At 47.2% G+C, this 17,070-nt stretch overlaps 1 protein-coding gene across 8 annotated transcripts in view; it reads left to right on the forward strand.

Moving 5' to 3' along the window:
* Nucleotides 1-17,070, forward strand: part of CAMTA1 (calmodulin binding transcription activator 1) — a 324,174-nt gene that overhangs the window by 174,186 nt on the left and 132,918 nt on the right. For all 8 annotated transcript variants that reach the window (XM_032993178.2, XM_032993179.2, XM_032993182.2 and 5 more), the window contains one exon: nucleotides 5,138-5,209. In XM_032993178.2, the coding sequence (XP_032849069.1) occupies nucleotides 5,138-5,209 (72 nt within the window). The remainder of the gene's footprint in view (nucleotides 1-5,137; nucleotides 5,210-17,070) is intronic.

Consider the following 17,070-nt stretch of genomic DNA (forward strand, 5'->3'; position numbering starts at 1 on the left):
CTGTACAGAATTTCACATCCACTATTTTGATGATTTCACGCTTTTTTTTCTTTTGTTTTTTCTTTTTAAACTATGTTTTGCTTTTCACTTATCTGGTAGTCAGATTCCACTATTTGGGGCATTTTTTACTGCTGTTGCCATGAGCATGTTCGTTTGAAAAAACTATTTGTTTAGGGATTTCAGCGCAAATCCTGAGCTGTTAGGGTTTGCACAGGGAACGCGTGCCCTTTGCCAGCAGGTTCATTCCTTCCTCCCCAGAAGAATCAATGAGGATCTGAAAAACTGGCTGGCAGGGAGAGAGGGACGCTGACACAGCTGCGCCTTGGGAGGAAGGTGACATCTGTGATGGCCAGCAGGCAGGGGTTTGCTGTTGGGAAGGCACCGTGGCAGGAGCGTGCACCCGTGGCGCCAAGCAAGGAGCCTGGGCCACCCACCCCTGCCTCCCCGTAAGCCTGTGGGCAGAGGTCACGGTCCTTTTTCTCCAGTAACCTGCTTGTGATGTCTGCAAGCTGCTGGGGTATTGGAAGTTGAAGCCTTACACCATAAAATTACTCAAGTATATTTTAATAATGTAGAGCCACAGGTCTTACGTGATTTGTTCTCTAAAGATTGATTTAGCTTCTTATTAAGGGAATTGGGAGTTCAGAGTGAAAATCTGAACAAAATCTAGGCGGTTTTTATTTTTTTTTAAATATCCACTAGTGTAACTCACCAGGGAGAAGAATTTCAAAGCCTGTCCAATCCTCTCTTGAATTTTTGATTCTCTTGCTTTCCTATTTCCATTCCCAAGGTATTCTTATTAAGGAAGAACACCTCAGCATTATTGTATTATTTTTAAATAAGCCACAATCACTTTAAGGAGCTCAGGATAAAAAAATCCACTAATACTTTGATTTTTTTTTCCCCCCCTCCGGTTTTCAGAAGTTTGATAATGCAAGATGTGGACTGCATATAAATGGAGGGGTAGGCAGTTGTAATTGCACAACTCCCCCTCTGCCCAGAGAAGGCCCTTTGCTCTTTAATTATCCGTTGATTTTAAAAAGGTGCCAGATGAAGTGGAGCTGGCAGGGCCTAGCTCTCTGGGGGCTGCAAAGAAAGATGCCTATAGCTGCAAACTTCTGGAGGCAGGTATGGATTTTGAATGTGGGGGAGCTGCGTGGGCTGCTGATCTCTGTGGGTTTATCAGTGCAGAGAGGGATCCCCCCCACCACTGCGGGACCTGAGGACAAAGCCTGTGCTCTGTGTGCCCTCCAGTTCTGAATGCCCTGGAATTTGCAAGGACGAGCATACCCCTCCCCAAAAGGCGACTGTGCCACTGCCGTGGGCACCCTGTCCTGCCATGGGCACCCTGTCCTGCTGTGGGCACCGTGTCCTGGTGTGGGCATCCCCGTCCTGCCGTGGGCATCCCCATCCCTCCATGGGCATCCCCATCCTGCCGTGGGCATCCCCGTCTTGCCGTGGGCATCCCAGTCCTGCCATGGGCACCCCAGCCCCACCATGGGCATCCCCATCCCTCCATGGGCATCCCCATCCCACTGTGGGCACCCCAGTCCCACTGCAGGGATGGGAGCGATCCCCGTGGGCCGGTGTCCGTGTCCCCCCAGGAGAGGCCGGTGCCGGCTCCCGCGGGAGGTGACGGCCGCTCACGTCTCAGCCTCTGTGCTCAAAACAGAAATCGATAAGCTGCTGAAGTGGCGTTTCTCCTCAGACGGTTCAGAAATGCCATTTCTTTTCTCTTGGAGATTTTGTAAACTTAAAAGAGAATCATGAAAAAAAATGTTCTCCCTTGTCCAGCCCATTAATTCAGCCTGCTCAGGACAGAATTAACCTTGGCAAGCCTACTAGAGGAGAGAGTCATTCTAACCTTAAAAATCTGCTGATTAAAGCTGGTTTCAGGAATTCGATTTCACTTAATGCATTGGCTGAGTGCCCAGCCTGGCATTAACATAGCCACAGACACGCAGGCCTCCTCATTTTTTACCTCCCTGATTTAAAAAAAAACAAAAGAAAAAAACCAACAAAAAAAAAACAGCTAATGAAACCCCTTTTGCCTGTTTTGAGCAAATATTCATTTTAAAGACTCCTTTAGCTAAAGGCATTAAGCGTGCCCTGGTTACCTGTCTCCTAAGGCCAGCCGGGGAGGTAATTCCATTCTCCTAATTAGTTGCAGCATTGTGCATCGCGCTGGCGGCCGGCACTCGGCAGAGGGGTTCATCGCCGCCCCAGGCAGGGTGCAGGGGCACAGGAAAATCGCCTCTATGCACCCGCTCCCTGTAAAACCACCTGTACTGCACTATCAAACTTCAGATTTTATGTCACCTAACAGCACTTAGCTCATTAACCTTGAACATCCTCCAAAACAATGAAGCTCGGATTCTTAAGGTTTCTATTTATATCTTAAACTTTTTGTTTTCTGCCTTTTTATCCAAAAATTAATGTAGTTTTTATTGCCGCCATCACTCATTTTGTTTTTACTCCAGAAGCTGGGTTTCCAGGGTCTGTTTCTCTTACTGCAGCGCGTTCGCAGCCATGTTACCTCTCAGTGCGAGCACATGGTGCCCGTGAAGAGTTAACCACTGTCCCTCTGAGGCCAGGGGCTTGTTCACGCATGGGTCTCCTTCCTCCCAGCTGCCCAAGTTAGAACATCCAGCCCCAAAACATCAATCCAGAACTAGATTCCTGTGTCATGCCACTGAGGGGGAAAAAGAAAAGAAAAATTTAAAAAATCACTTCTGTATTCTGGATGCTTTGTAAATTCTATCAACTGTAGGATTTTATTAATGGTTCATTGAAATGTTGAAACCCAACTTTATGTGCTTTTATGAAATTCATTATTGGCACATCTAGAATTACATGTGAGACAGAGCTGGAGATAGAGAGCAGCTTTCCTACCTACTAAGTGCAGTGAGCTACAAGGAGCTCCACATTAGTGCTTGTCATTATTTTGTGTTTTAATCATCGTGAACTTTCGATCAACTTCACAGCAAATCGGGATTGTTGAGCAAGTGGGGGCGTGCTGAGATATATATTGATATATATTGCATGAGGTGCTATGAGGTTCCTAGCTGTTGTGGAGGCTCCTCCAGTGGCGTACTCCGGACGAGCTTTCCCATCCTCACCGTGAAGCTGGTTGGAATGGGAGATGTTGCACCTTCCAGGCTGCTTTCTGAAGCAGGGGGACCAGCTCTGAATTAGCAGTACTGAACATTAAAGACCTTTTAGTGCAGCCCCCAGTGCCGCACAGTCAGGAGTCACTGTCAGGGATTATCTTAAACAAACGGCATCTGCTTTTCCCCAGGCTGAATGGTGGGATTTAAATGTTAAGCTTTTCTTTGGATTATTTTCTGCAGGTTTTTTTTCCCCTCTATTTTTCCTCCCTGCTTTTTTGTGTGTGTGGAATGTACCCTTGACACATTTAAAAACATTCTTAATCTTTGTCATTTGTATTTTAAAAATAACTCGGTGATAGCAGCCATCAGTCCTTACTTAAATCCTTTTTAATTCAGGCTGACCTTGAGTGGTGATCTCGGGGAGGAGGTGCTGCCGCCAGCCTTCCCGTGCGCCCGCGTTTGACAGCAGCCCCACGCTTGCTCCGGTACAGGGCATGCTAACGGTGTTGGGGCTGGGAAGCTTGCTGCTTACCGTCTGCTTTCCCAGTTCATCAGGTGCCTTCCAGGCTGAAGGATCATAGATGAAGATTTTCCAGCCCCGTGGTGTTCATGCTGAATGGCCAGTGTCCTGCGCTGGGTCCCGGCGTGGGCAGGATAACGGCTGAGCGCGGGTCAGCCCCCCAGCGCCGGCACAGCCTTGATGCCACACATTGACCTTCGCATCACTAGTGATGATGCCGTGGCATCTGTGTCTGCAGGTATTTCAGACAACTAGGGTGGTGATTTAGTGATAAGTTTTTTCCAGTATCCGTCTGCTTAGGTCCCACTCAACACGGTTTAAAGTCTTGCTGACGGCCAGCCGGGGCCGTCCCGTCCTGCAGCCGGTGCTGCCAGGAGGGAGCTCGGTGACAATTCCTGCACCCCAGACCAGTGGGTACTCCCTGGCAGGGTGCAGACAGGGCTGTGAGCGAGCAAAGAGCATCTTAATCATGAGAGTTGTCATAATCGATGCAGTCACTGGAGTAAAACTGAGAAGGAAATTCCCCTTAAAAATCCCCAGCAGCTGGATTTACTCATTTTTTCCTTCTGTAATGGCAGAATATTGGTATGCCTAAAATATGTGTGGCCCGTGATCTTCCAAGGGAAATATCTGAAGAAAGCTGCGAGCAGATTGCTGGGCTGTAGCAATCTTGCATTTAAGGAAAACTAATCACCTTTGGTATGGGAGAATATATCATTACACACACACCCATCACCCATGTGCACTATATTGAAAGCCAACAGAGTCAGAAAATAATATTGCTTTCTTAATAATAAACAAATCTTGTGGACAGGAATTGTACTGGGATCTTTTAAATTAAAACCAGTTTTGTGTGTTTGGTTTGCACTGGGCTTAGCTGCCAACTGACAGCGGTGCTGGAGAGTTTGAACATGCTGAAAATTTGATTTTTTCCCTGCAGAAAGAATTCCTTAGCCTTACTGATTTCAGTTAATCAGAGAAACAGAGTTCATTTAAAAAAAGAGGAACAAAAAAAACAACTATATTTTGGCATTTTGCTATATAAAATACCTGACGACAGCAATTTTTTCAGTTTACAAGCCCTGCATTTTCAGTTTACATACATATTGATAAACCATGGAAAAAGAGATGTTTGCATTATGTTCTTTAAAAAGTAATAATATGCTGAAGCAAAGATTAAAAGGCAGCTAACCAACCCCACCCCCACGTTGTGTGTCAGGGTGCAGAGCCCGGGGGGACCCCCTGTTTGCCATGGCTGGGCCACAGGTGAATGCACCAGCCTGGCACAGCGGGGGCTGTCAGGAGAGTGATTCTGTAGCCTGTAGCAATATTTAAACACAAAACGTTGGGGTGCTCTAACCTGTTGTTGTGTGTTACCAGCCCCGGAGCCACTTCAGAACAAGATCCTGCCGAAGCGGGTCGCGCGCTGCCGGCCCCGGCGCTGCCCCCTCGGGCCACGGTTTCCTTCGCTAACCTGACTCTGCTTTCTCTCTCTCTGTGTCCCCAGTGCTTGTACGGCTGCTACGTCCATTCCTCCATCATCCCCACGTTTCACAGAAGGTGCTACTGGCTTCTGCAGGTAGGATGACAAGTTTCTCTCTCCTGGGGTAACCCGGTCGAGTCCGTACGACCGTGTTTGCTGCCGGGGAGGTTGGCGGTCCCGTGCGTCATTGTTTGGGGGGATTTTGTTTGCCTGAAGGTGTTGGGGATTTTCTTAGTTGTATGTCTCTGGTCAGCAGTATGATATATTCTCTCTAGTGAATATATAGAGAGCTGATGGCAGCTCAAATGTTTCCTAAGCAGAGAGTCAGCTCAGGTGAGACTTTCTGAAGGCTTTTAGTTGGGCTTTTCTGTTCTGCAGCCTTTTAGGTTTTCAGTTGTGTTTTTCCATTCTGAAGTGAGGCAGGCAGCAGGAGCTCAGGGAGTCAACTGCTGCACCGGCACACGATGGAGTGGGAGAGAGATGAGCCCTGTGGCTGTGTTTGAGTCTGGGGTGAGCCCTGTGGCCAGCCTTGCTGTGGATCTGTGTTCCTTCGGCAGGGAGTTAAGTCTTGAGGGAGTTTTTTGGGGTCACTCAATAATTCTTCTTCTGGCTGTTGTGGGCACAGTGAAGCCCCTGGGGGAATCGAGTGGAGTTTCCCTCCTATTTCTGCAGGGCTTGGGTAGTGGCCTGATCCTCCCCAGGGCTCCTTGGGCTGCAGTGGGTGGGCTCGGGTTCGTGTGCGGGAGTTGGCCCCGGGTGGGCATTCGCTGGGCTGAGATGCTAACCCTATGTTTGCAGAGCTGTTTATATTATTGACTGGTTAACATTGCTTACAAAGTGGAACCAATTTGTTTTCTTTTGATAGAAAACAGCATTTGACACATATTGTAATAACAGTATTGTTTTAAAGATTAAACCCCCGCAGTCCTGAAAACAAGCAGGTCTGAGGAAAGTGACATCTGTTTCAAGAAGCAAATAGAAAATAATCACTTTCCCCCCTGGTTTTGGAATTGCGCTTCTGTATTAAAAAAGAAGATGCTGTTACTGTCACTGCTGCGTGAAAGACGCCTGATGACCCACAGAGGACAGTGCTTACACCGTGGACGTAATCAAAGGGGATGTGCACAGAATGTCACAGTCCTCTGTGATGTTTATGTGCGTCTCAGCTCTGTTTGCATCCTCTGCATATAAATGCCATGTGTAAGTAAGGGGGGAAACACTTCACTGCAGCGGTGCGAGCAGCGTTTCACCTCCACATAGGAAAGCTGTGACTCCACTGCAAACGCAGTGCAACCACATCGATCCTGCAGACATTTAGCGCTTTTCCCCACAGCCTCTCAAGGTCCTGACTTGCATCCACGGTTGGATGCAGTGAGCTGCAAGAGGAGGGGGAGCAGGGTGTAGGTGCATCTAAAGAAGCCATTAAATGTTCATGGTTCAGTGCACTGAACTGAGCAAAACCTCTAAACTTACAGTCCAGTTTGCCCAGGGTGGCAGACAGCTGCTCAGGTGGCTGTTCAGCATCTGTCTCTGCTGGTGCCCTTGAGGGATGGTGTGACACGAGAATTCAAAGGAAACCCTGAATTCCCTCTATGTAGCTGCTGGCACGGCGATGATTCTCGAGGCAGCGTCTGTCCCGGGTGTCCCTGTGAAGGCAGAGGGGACCACGGCAGGTGGAATAGCAGCTCCCTTGGTTCCTCTGCTCTTGCCTATTCGGGAACAGGAGCTCGGGCTGGGGCTTGGTGGAAGCATCCTCTAGCCACTGCCCCAGGAGCTCGGGGAGGTGCTGGTACCACACAGGGTTGAAAGGTGCCACAGGTCCCCCCATCAACAGCAGCCCTCAGCCCAGGCGCAGTCACCACAGGTACCGGGAGGTTTCCCGTGTCCCTGAAGGGCAGCCTGGCTCATTAAACGTTTTCACATAAACTGAAAATGTTAAGGAAGGCCCCTGTTTCTGAAGAAATTCAGGGCAGACAGCAGAGCCTTTTCTATTAGATCCCAAGAGGAACAGATGACGCAAAATCAAACTGCAGAGCTCCAACCTAAAATTGGGCTGTGACCTTTAGGGAGGTTCGCTTCGAAACTGCAAAGCTTTTTCCATTACCTTTGAGAGAGTATTTTCTAGCTTTGCCCATAGTTCCATCAGGAAATTTCTCATGATTTCGACCTGTTATCCAGCAGACTGAGCACGTAGCCCAAGTGCTCCCTCGCCATGGACAGTCCCCAGACCCTGCTCTGTTGCGAGCTGGCCAGCCTGTGCTTGTCCTCCCAGAGGTCCTCCCCTTGTAGGTCACCCCTCTTTAATCACAAGCTTTGTACGTATTTTTATTTTTGTTGCATGCTACCTAGAAGTATTGCTGGGCTTGGCTGTTGGAGCAGTTAGCAAGCTTGTGTCTGATGAGTTGCATTGCAGCACCCTGGGATTTCTTACCTGTGCCCTGAGGTCTGGCTCGTTCACGTTCGGAGGGTGTGTGTTGGCATTCAGGCATCTTCTTTGCTCTGATAATTGCTCTGGATTGAGATGAGTGGATGGGAAGCACGTTTCTTCCGAGACTATTTATAAAGCGTGATACAGGACATCTCATTGTGGATATAGTATACTGGTATTGGAAACAAGGACACATTGTGCCTTCTCTTCAGGAGGAATAGGGGTCTGTGGGTTTGTGACAGCATCTCCCAGTCATAAACAGGCATCCTTCAGTCATGCACTCAAGGTTATGCAGCCGGAGAGAAAAGAGCTGGCCAAGAATAGATGATGCTTTTCTAACGTCTGCACAGTCTTTCTGTTCAGCTCCACAGTGAATTTAGAGGGAGTGAGACCAGAAAGAGAGAGGGAAAAGGTGTTTTGTGCATCTGCTTCAGAGTGTCTTGCACTTCAACATCACCCAGTAAATGACTTTGATATTCCAAAACGAGCACAGACAGGGAAGTGTTTAACATGCAAAATGTTTGGCTTTTTAGTTCACAGAGGCAAATGGGTAGCTTTTCACTTTTTTTAGACACATGTAGTACCTTCCTGGGGTATGGAGCTCTCTGCCCGAGAGTCTCTGGTCAATAGGAATTAAATACAATTAGTCTGTGGTGCTGCCCGTGTTTTATGGAATGATCTTCCTCCAAATCCTATTGTCAGGTTAGATATTGATTAAAAATCCCCATGCAATTGTTCTTGATCTTTTCTGACTAGCATTTTCAGCGTAAAGGCCAAGACTCAAACAAGCCACAGAGACTAGCCGTCTCTCCTGTGCTTTTATGCTGTGCTATAGCCATTAATTATATGGTGGTATCCGATTTCTTACTTAAACAACTTTGCATTGTCATTTGTGATTGACACAGCATGCCTTCTCCCTGCAGACTGGTCAAAGGGATAAGAAATGAAAACCAGTCAGCTTGAACTGTCAGCTGACAAAACGCAGTTTTCTGAGTCTCTGCTGTGGGAAGTTATCCTGCCATGGGCAGAGGCTGTGGCGTGGGGACTGCGATGGGGCTGGCACGGGGTGGTCAGGATGACAGGTGTGCTGACATCTCCTCCTCTCTAGTCTGAAGGGGGTTTACATTTTGAGACATTTCAAGGTTTCTTGATAATGGATTTTAAATGCTGCCTTACCCCAAACACCTTTAATATTTTTGATAGATGTTGTAATTGCCAAGCAACCAATGTAATGTCTCTGCAGGAGATGGTCCAGCCCTGGGCACTGGCAGCCTCTCGCATGGACCTCTTGAGGCTGAGTGAAGGCAGTATGACCAGGGTGGTAGTAGTGCTTTCCTACATTGGGTTCTCATACTTTTCTTTCAGCTTTCTGATTTCTAGAAATATAAGATCATGCTCTGAGTGACAGCCAGAGGAGAAGATAGGGCTGAGGATGCAGATCACCTCTTCCAGGAGTGCTGGGATGGACTCTTCAGTAGCACCAAGTGGTTGGGTTTTTTTTTTGCATTACCTGTTAGCTTCCTAAAAGGAGCAGTGCCCTAGCTGTTCGCAGTTAGTCAAGCGTGGAACGGCACTGCTGAAGCCTTTTTTAGGTATGAGTGATGGCAGGTCCCCAGACTCCTGGAAAGGCTTCAACGCACAGACACTTCCACGGGGTTTGTTGGCTTGTCTGCCAGCGGGACGTGCGTGTACCAACACCCGCGCTGCGCGTGTTAGACCTTCAAAATGGCACCAGATTTTCTGTCAATGGAAAAAGAAGAAGAAGAAAACCCTGTTTGTACTCATAATGACTAATGCAGGGAAAATGTGGATTCTCAGATACAGACAATTTTCAAACATTGGCACAGCTGAGTAGCAAAATGCAGTGTTCCCTTCTGTGTATTGGTAATTGGCACCCCAGGAATTTAAAATTAATCTAGCTGCCAGGCTCCCAGGGCTGGCTGCTGTTTGCAAAGGTTATTGGAGGCGGGCTTCATTTTTACCCATTAATAGCAATGTTTTCTCTTGTTCTCTTCTATGTTTGTGCCATACAGCTGGAGACTGAGTTTGTTGGACAGTCATCATCTTCCATCCTGCATTTAGCAGATTCTCATATCTTTTTTAGAGCTAGTGTTAAGGTGCTGCGGTTATGGGGAGTAATACATTAAGAAAAAGTGTTGCCCTTTTTCTTAATTAAGAAATACATAAACTGTGCTATAGGATCATGCTATAGCATTCAACTTTTCGTGAATTTATGAAGTGGCTCAGTGTCAGCTTTCCATTACATGGGACAGAACTTCTCCTATTGCTATCTTTTCTGTAATTGTTTGCCTAAATATAGGGGAAACGTGCATTTTAGGCACTCAGGTTTCATTAATGTTGTTATTTGTTTGGTTCTTCTAAATGACGCCCCACTGTCAGCAGTAATCTAATAACAGCAACAGTCATAGCAAGGCAAGATCAGGAATCCTCAACAGAGTGCTCCTGGCATGATAGCACATCCTCCCATTCAGCTATAGAAAAATTGGAATAAAATAAAATGAATTATGATCATATATTCAAATAAAGCCAATGTGTTTGTTTAAGGAACATTCGTTAGTTTACTCATTTGCCAGTGGCATTTGCACAGGTGAGATTCTCTTGATAAAGATGCTTGTGGAAATGGGAGGGGCGGGGAATACTGATAGGAGTGGTTAGGGATGTTCAGCCTGTTGATGTTTACCTATTTATCTCAGCCAATCAAACAAATGAAGACTAACAAGCATTCAAGATCAACATATAGGCAGATATCTCTTTCACACAGTATGTGCATTAACTACTTACTGAATAATTCAAAACTGATGAAAAAGTGTGTAAGTGGCACCGTTCTCCCAGATGAGTTGGAGGAGCAGGGCGGGATGCAGGCTGAGCTGCGCTGGGCATGGGGAGAAGCCAGAGCCCCTCAGAGCCCTGCCATAAATCAGGCTTTTGCAGTAATTGCTGAAATGTGATAATCCAGTCCTGTAGGATCTAGGGGGGGAAAATTACATTTCACCTTCATTGCTTGCACATTCGCAGGATGTTTTCAGCAGCCACAGGAGTCACTGGGACACTTTACTATGGGGTAGAAAATGGCAGGGGAAAGTCAGGGGATACCGGCAGTAATAGCAGTGGTGATTTCCAGGCAGTCCTTCCAGGATTTCAGTCCTGGAAGGAGCAAGGGGGTGATGCTGAAGGGGACACTGTAGTTGGGCAATATTCTGCTAATAGCCTTTAATTATCCTTCATGCGGTTCTGCATGCACCAGCTGTACCTTGCAGATTATCCATAAGCACTGATTTCATGTCAGAGACTTAGGCCATACTTTCTTTTTTAACTATTTTTTCCTGGATTCTTCCTTCTGATACACTTGAATATTCAGCTGTTTATTACTATTAATGTCTACACTGATGCTTGATGTTCCCTGAGTGTTCCCTTCCTAAAATGTGGCCTGTCTGAAAGCTGTGGGCAGAAAGTATCAAGGCCTGAAAATCAGTTAAAACATTTTACATGACGTCTGCAGCTGTCCTTCAGATACTCGGTGTTCATTCTGTATTTTTTTCCCTCAGATTTTCCATTATGTCCTAAGCAAGAGGAAAACCTTCCCATATGTTTTTGGTAGCACCCCAGCAGAGCAGCATTTTCCTGCCCGATCGCTTGTACTGTGCTGTGTCAGCAGCATCTTCCACATCCATGGCTGGAGAAGCAACAGACAGCTTGAGAATTTTGGTCTTTTTCAACATAAATTGGAAGCATTACAATCTCATAAAAATTCCTGAGACTTTTGCTTAGTAATGGGTTTTTATTTTTCATTTGGGTAAAATAGAAATGACTGGGCAATAAAGCACTGAAGATCATGTGCTGCATGTGGGTATTTCAGATCGGTCCCATATTGTTGGGTAGCAAGGTGTAAGTTAGGCTCTCAGCATAATGAGCCTTTGCATTTTTTCTAATGGGAATATAAACTCTTGCCTCTATGCTAGCACATTTTCCCAAAGTGAATTTTAACCTATATGGTGAAATTAAGTATATATTGAAGCACAGCAGAGTATGGCACGGGGTACCTAACCGGCACTGCCGTGATTGAGCATCCTGAGCCACGCCACTGTGATGACCCACAGCATCACGGCACAGATGGGCTGGGTGACCCTGGGACAAGGCTGAACGGTCCAAAGTCCAGGATCCCGTCCAGGAGCGGCGGTAGCAATGGCACTCGCAACCTGCGGTGGAGGCACTTGGGGACCTGTGGCCTTCAGCACTATTTACTTCTTCAGTGCACGGCCTCTGCCCCCTTGTAGAGGCTGTTACTCAGTGCTTGCTGTAAAGGAAATCCAGAAGAGAATATAAGCATAAGGTGGTATAAAGTGCTGTTTATTGTTATTATACGGTTAGAGGCTGTGGATATCTGAGGGTTAACTTCTGCTGAAAAATGCAGAGCACATTTCAGGCAGAGCCCAAGCCAAGATGGACTACGGTACCGAATGGACGGAGAAACTCCAGCATTCCTAAAGTGTGACCACAAACAAGGTCGAAAGGAAAAAGTCCTGCCTGTCTCGTGTTCAGAACGCCGTAATTTCTAAAGGCTCAGGTGCTTCCTGACTGCTGTAACACACTCTTCAGTGCCCTCCTCTGACCCGGGCCTTGGCTTCTCCTTTGGTGGTGGTATGATGAGGAGAATTTAACGCGAACTCCTGGTGATTTTTCTCAGACAGTCTCATCCATCTCAGTGCCTGTTCAGCCCAGGCGTCTCTTTGGAAAGGATTATTTCTGCAGGACCAGACAAGGACCTCCCACCAACAAGTGGGTATTTACAGAACAGACCTTTTGAGCAGGCATGCTTTAATTGCCTCGGATTCCTATTTTTAGTGCAAAGTGTGTATGTGGAGCTGTGCTGTGAGAGAAGACAGTAAGTGTGGTGGGAGCACACGGTGCTGCCAGGAGAGCAGAATTGTCTTTTGCATCGATTTAGCTCTGAGCTGCAACAGAAAAAGTGCTTTAGATACCCACTCTGGCCAGGAGTCAATAGGATGCAGCAGTCGGTCCCCTTGAGTCTGCTGGGTTTCACAGTGCTTCCCTGTGCAGAAGCATTCTCGGAGAATGAAAACATTGTGGATACCCTTTTCATGCTTCCTTAATATTCCTTTGACATGCTCTCTCTGAAAGTCCACTCTCCTTTCTCTGCTTTCATCTTCTCATGAGCTCTTTTTGAAGGCACAGTGCTCCTTGCCATGCCTCTGCAGCCTTGCAGTCACAGGAGCAGCCCTGTCTCAAGACTTCCCATCACATTATTCAAGGATCTGAAATAATACTGGAATCAGTGGAGCTGTGCAAAAGGTATTGCTCAGTCCAACTAAAATTCTAAGGGTTTCATTAACTCTTTTGTAATAATTTTCTGTTTTCATTGTTTCAATTTTATTTTTGTTTGGTCAAGTTTCTAACAAATATTTACTTCTGAAAATGAATTTCAGAGAAACCATGTAAGAAAGTTAGCTGTGCCTCCTTGCAAACACTTTAACGTTTTTTCATTCCTTTTGGCTGGAGGACAGAAGCTGCTGGATGTGTTAGCCTGGTGCCCAGCTGCCAGTCTCAACAAGCCTTGGTCTGTGCTGGGATCGCCGTCGGCAGAGTTCTGTTTAGCAGTGGGATGAATAGCTAAACATGTTCAAAGGAGCCTTTTTGTGTCTCTGAACATTGTGTAAAACTCAAGTTCCGTTTAGCATGAATGCCCCAGAACTTCATTTTAACTATCATTAGAGATAGCTTTAACGATAACAAATCATGTCGTGCTCTGCTGTGCTCCAGTGTTGTAGTGAAATAAAAATGAAGCAAAAGCCACAACACTGCAGGCTGCGTTGCTGGAAGACCAAGACCTCTTGCCTTTGCCTTCATCATCAGAAACCCGAGAGGAACTGTTTCTCGTTGAGAGGAGCCAGCTGCTGCAGGTCTGCTCGTTGGCATCTCCCTCCCGGGGCTGCCGCCGCTGCCCGCTCTCGTGATGGGCGCCGAGAATCCCGCGCGGTGACAGCCGCTCCCTCCCCCTGACACTCGCTCGCTGCCGTTGGAACGTCTCCGTGTTCCGCGCGGGGCGGAGGGAGCTCCTGCACCCCATGAATCGCGCCGGCTGGAGACGGGGGCAGCTCGTCCCTTGGACTCGTGCCTGGGCCCGGCGGTGGCTGCCTCTGGCTCGTAGGTAGCTGATGCGCGGCTCGGCGTGGCCAAGGCGCTTGCCCGAGGTGCCGGGTTGCTGTTGCCGAATCTCCGGCGGCAGAGCACGCGGCCGGCCCGGGCAGCCGAGCCCTGCCAGGGCGGCCGGGACAGCAGCCCCCGGTGCATCTGCACCTGCAGCGCTTCGCCTGGGGCTGATCCACTCAATAATACTCTCTTTTCCACCTGTCTTCTCATCCCCTGACTTGCTCTCAGAGCAGCTGCATCCATTGAAACCCACCTTCAGTCTTACAGTCTTTTTTTAACAGAGACACACAGAGGATCTATTTAAGTTGAAGGCTATTTTTGCTTGATTCTTCCTCCTTCGAGTTTTACTTGCTCGCTAATGTTAGCTTCTCATAGAGTCTTCACCTTCACTAAAATTAAATTCCATCTGGCAGAGCTCATCACAAGCTGTCTCCCTCCCAGCCGTCTCCTTCCTCTTCCGAAGAGCGAAGCCATCCTGTGCCCCGTGATCCAGAACCACCCGGTTTAGTTCCGCAGAGAGCACATCCCGTCTGCTGCCAGGGCAAGGGCAAAACACCGGAGGGAACAGCACCTACACAGGCCTTCTCTTTTGGGAGCCAGCAGCACGTCTGTGTTTTACACCCGCCCTTGCACACCAGACCACAAAAATAAATCAGGATGTGTCTTTCCTGAAAAACATCTTTTGTGACAAAAATCTGTAGTAGATAAAATTGAGCTTGCGACTCAGGCTGGGTCATACCCTTTTATCAGTCTGGATACCTTCAAAACAAAGATGTGTTTTGACACCTGCAGAATGAGTAAAATGGGACTGCGTAGAAAGGCAGCAATAACCCTCTTGCTGATGTTCTAGTGAAGGGGAGGCGGAGAGGATTACAAATGAAGTGGTATCTCAGAGGCTGGAAACATTTTAGCAGGAGTGCTTTATCTTTTGTAATGTTTTTATAAATTATTTATTAACACATTTGCTGCATTTTCCTGAGAAATTGGATAGAAAAGCAAAATGTATATCCGGCAGATTATATTCCAGAAGAAAGACGCTAGTGATTAAAAAACAATTTCCAACCCTTTCAAACACATAACTTTATTTTAGACGAGTAGTCTGCTATTTTTGTATCACTCTCCACCATTTTAAAGAAAATCCAGGATTTGTTCCCTAGATATATGAGGAGACTGACATTAATGCGAGCAAACTAAAAAGCAGTCAGAGTGCTTTAGTTGTTGCTTAAATAATCTGTTGTCATTTATAGAAGAGATGCATTTCCCAAACTGCTGTGGGACGTGCCTGGGTTGCTAATCAAGAGGAGTTATTACAGGGGCGACGTAAAAAAAGTCCAAAACATGGCCGACTCCCCCAAGAACGGAAAGCAGATTTTATGCTTTTGGCTCTCGGTGGAAATGAAGCACCATTTGCACTTTACGCCTGACTTGGGGGATTGAAAGCCGCGTCTCCATGGCTTTACGGTGGCTGCAGTCCTGCTGTGTGCCGCTGGCGGGGGGGCAGCCCTGCCTGTGCCCAGTCCGGGCAGCGCGGCGCTGATGGTGCCTGGTGCCAACGGCCTTTCCTCTGCCCCTTCCCAGGCGCTTCTGCAGGAGCACCTCCTTACCAGAAACGCATTGTGCCCCCACGGCTGCATAGGGAACCGAAAGCAGGGCTGGTTCGGGGAGGGGGGGCCTGGGTTCCCTGCCGAGGACCCTCCTATCGCTGGGGAACATCAGCTTCTTAACGGTGGCACCCAGGAGCAGCAGGACTGCGAACAGGATGGATTTGCTCCAGCATACACCCGCCTGTTCTTCCAGGAGGACCCCAGAAAGCAGGACCATGCCTGTTCCCTATTCTGCTCCAGTCTGGACTGGTGATGCTATCACGGAGCTATCCTCGCGGCAGGGATCACAGTCATGCGACAGCACAACTCAGCTGGAAATTAAATCAAACCACAGGCTCCAAGACACTTATTAATATGCTCTGTATACTGAGGATTAGGCTTTTGGTGACACTTAAATTGAATTCTAATGCTATTTTGAAATATATAATATGCTGAATTTACTTCACCTCAGGTTTGAGTTAATGGTTTATTAAATTATGCACCTTGCAATAGCAAAGCTGTTTCCTGGTGTAGGACACTGAGGCTTGCAGTAGCAATGCAGCAATTTTGCTGATCTCATCCACATCCTCCCTGGTCAATTATTAGGTCTGCAGGTGTCCATGAATGTATTACACTGTCGGCTGAAGTTTCACCTTCGCCAGAGAGGCATAATTGGGGATTGGGTTGGAAATTCTGTAGTGAAGCAAATTACAATTTGAGTTTAGAGATTTGGAGTTCGTTTTGGTGTGGGCAGCGGAGGACTTGCAGCAGATACTGCCAAGACTGAAGTCTCTACTTTTAACGCAGGATGTTTTTTTCTTTTAATATGCAGTGTTTTGGCCTGCAGTGCGTTACCCCCCCTTTTGTATTTTATCTGTTAAGACACACTTTTATAAATGTTTTGGATAAATCACTTCCTAGGTGCTGGCAGATTTGAATGCTTTTCTTGCTGTCCTTCTGCCTGTGTGAATGTCTCGCTTTTTACCCCGGTTGTTTTTATGCTCAAAATCATCTTTTATTTCTGAAGAAGTATCTGTCTATTCCCTTTCTATTGACTGTCTGCCTTCAGCTGTCACTGATGTCTTGTGCTGCTGCCACCCGCCCCCAGTTAATGAAACTGTGATGCCTCTCCTGTCTCGCCCTGCCCCGCCGGTACAAGGACTCTCTGTCCCTGTCACCTCCCGCCACCACCACTTTTGTCGCTGCATCCCTCTCGCTGGTCCACACCGTGACAATGTCTCATGTCAGACCGATGGACAGGAAAGTGGATGTCACATATGTATATATGGTGTGCTACCCTCAGTAGAAGTCAGTAAAGGTTACTAAAAATGCCCTGGAGTTCATGGTCTGCACTATAAAATAATGCTCCCACCTCTGAAGCCATGGGAATGGTGTACAGGGACCACGGTCTTAGTCCTCTTGAGATCATTCAATGGTTTTCTTTAATGTATTAGTGAAGGGGCAAAAGCTGGAGGAGAGCGACCTAAATGGCTTTCCCTCCTGAACAGGCATCGTACCTCAGGGCATCGCTTTCTGTGTCAAGGAAAAAGTGCAAGATTTTTCTTATCATACATTTGTTTCAGTTAAATGTCAGCCGGTTTGCATCTGCTCCTCATGCTGCTGCAAGACGTATGTCGCATGACAGTCTGCTAGCTCGCACCGGAGTTATTAGCCATCAGCAGTAAAGAAAGCACAATTTAGATAGAGTAAAATAGAGGTTGAGGTTTTTATCAGTTTAGTCTCTGTAAATGGGATGG

Source organism: Tyto alba, unplaced genomic scaffold, assembly GCF_018691265.1.
Source record: "Tyto alba isolate M040663 unplaced genomic scaffold, T.alba_DEE_v4.0 Super-Scaffold_20000042, whole genome shotgun sequence".
In the NCBI taxonomy this organism is placed as follows: Eukaryota; Metazoa; Chordata; class Aves; order Strigiformes; family Tytonidae; genus Tyto; species Tyto alba.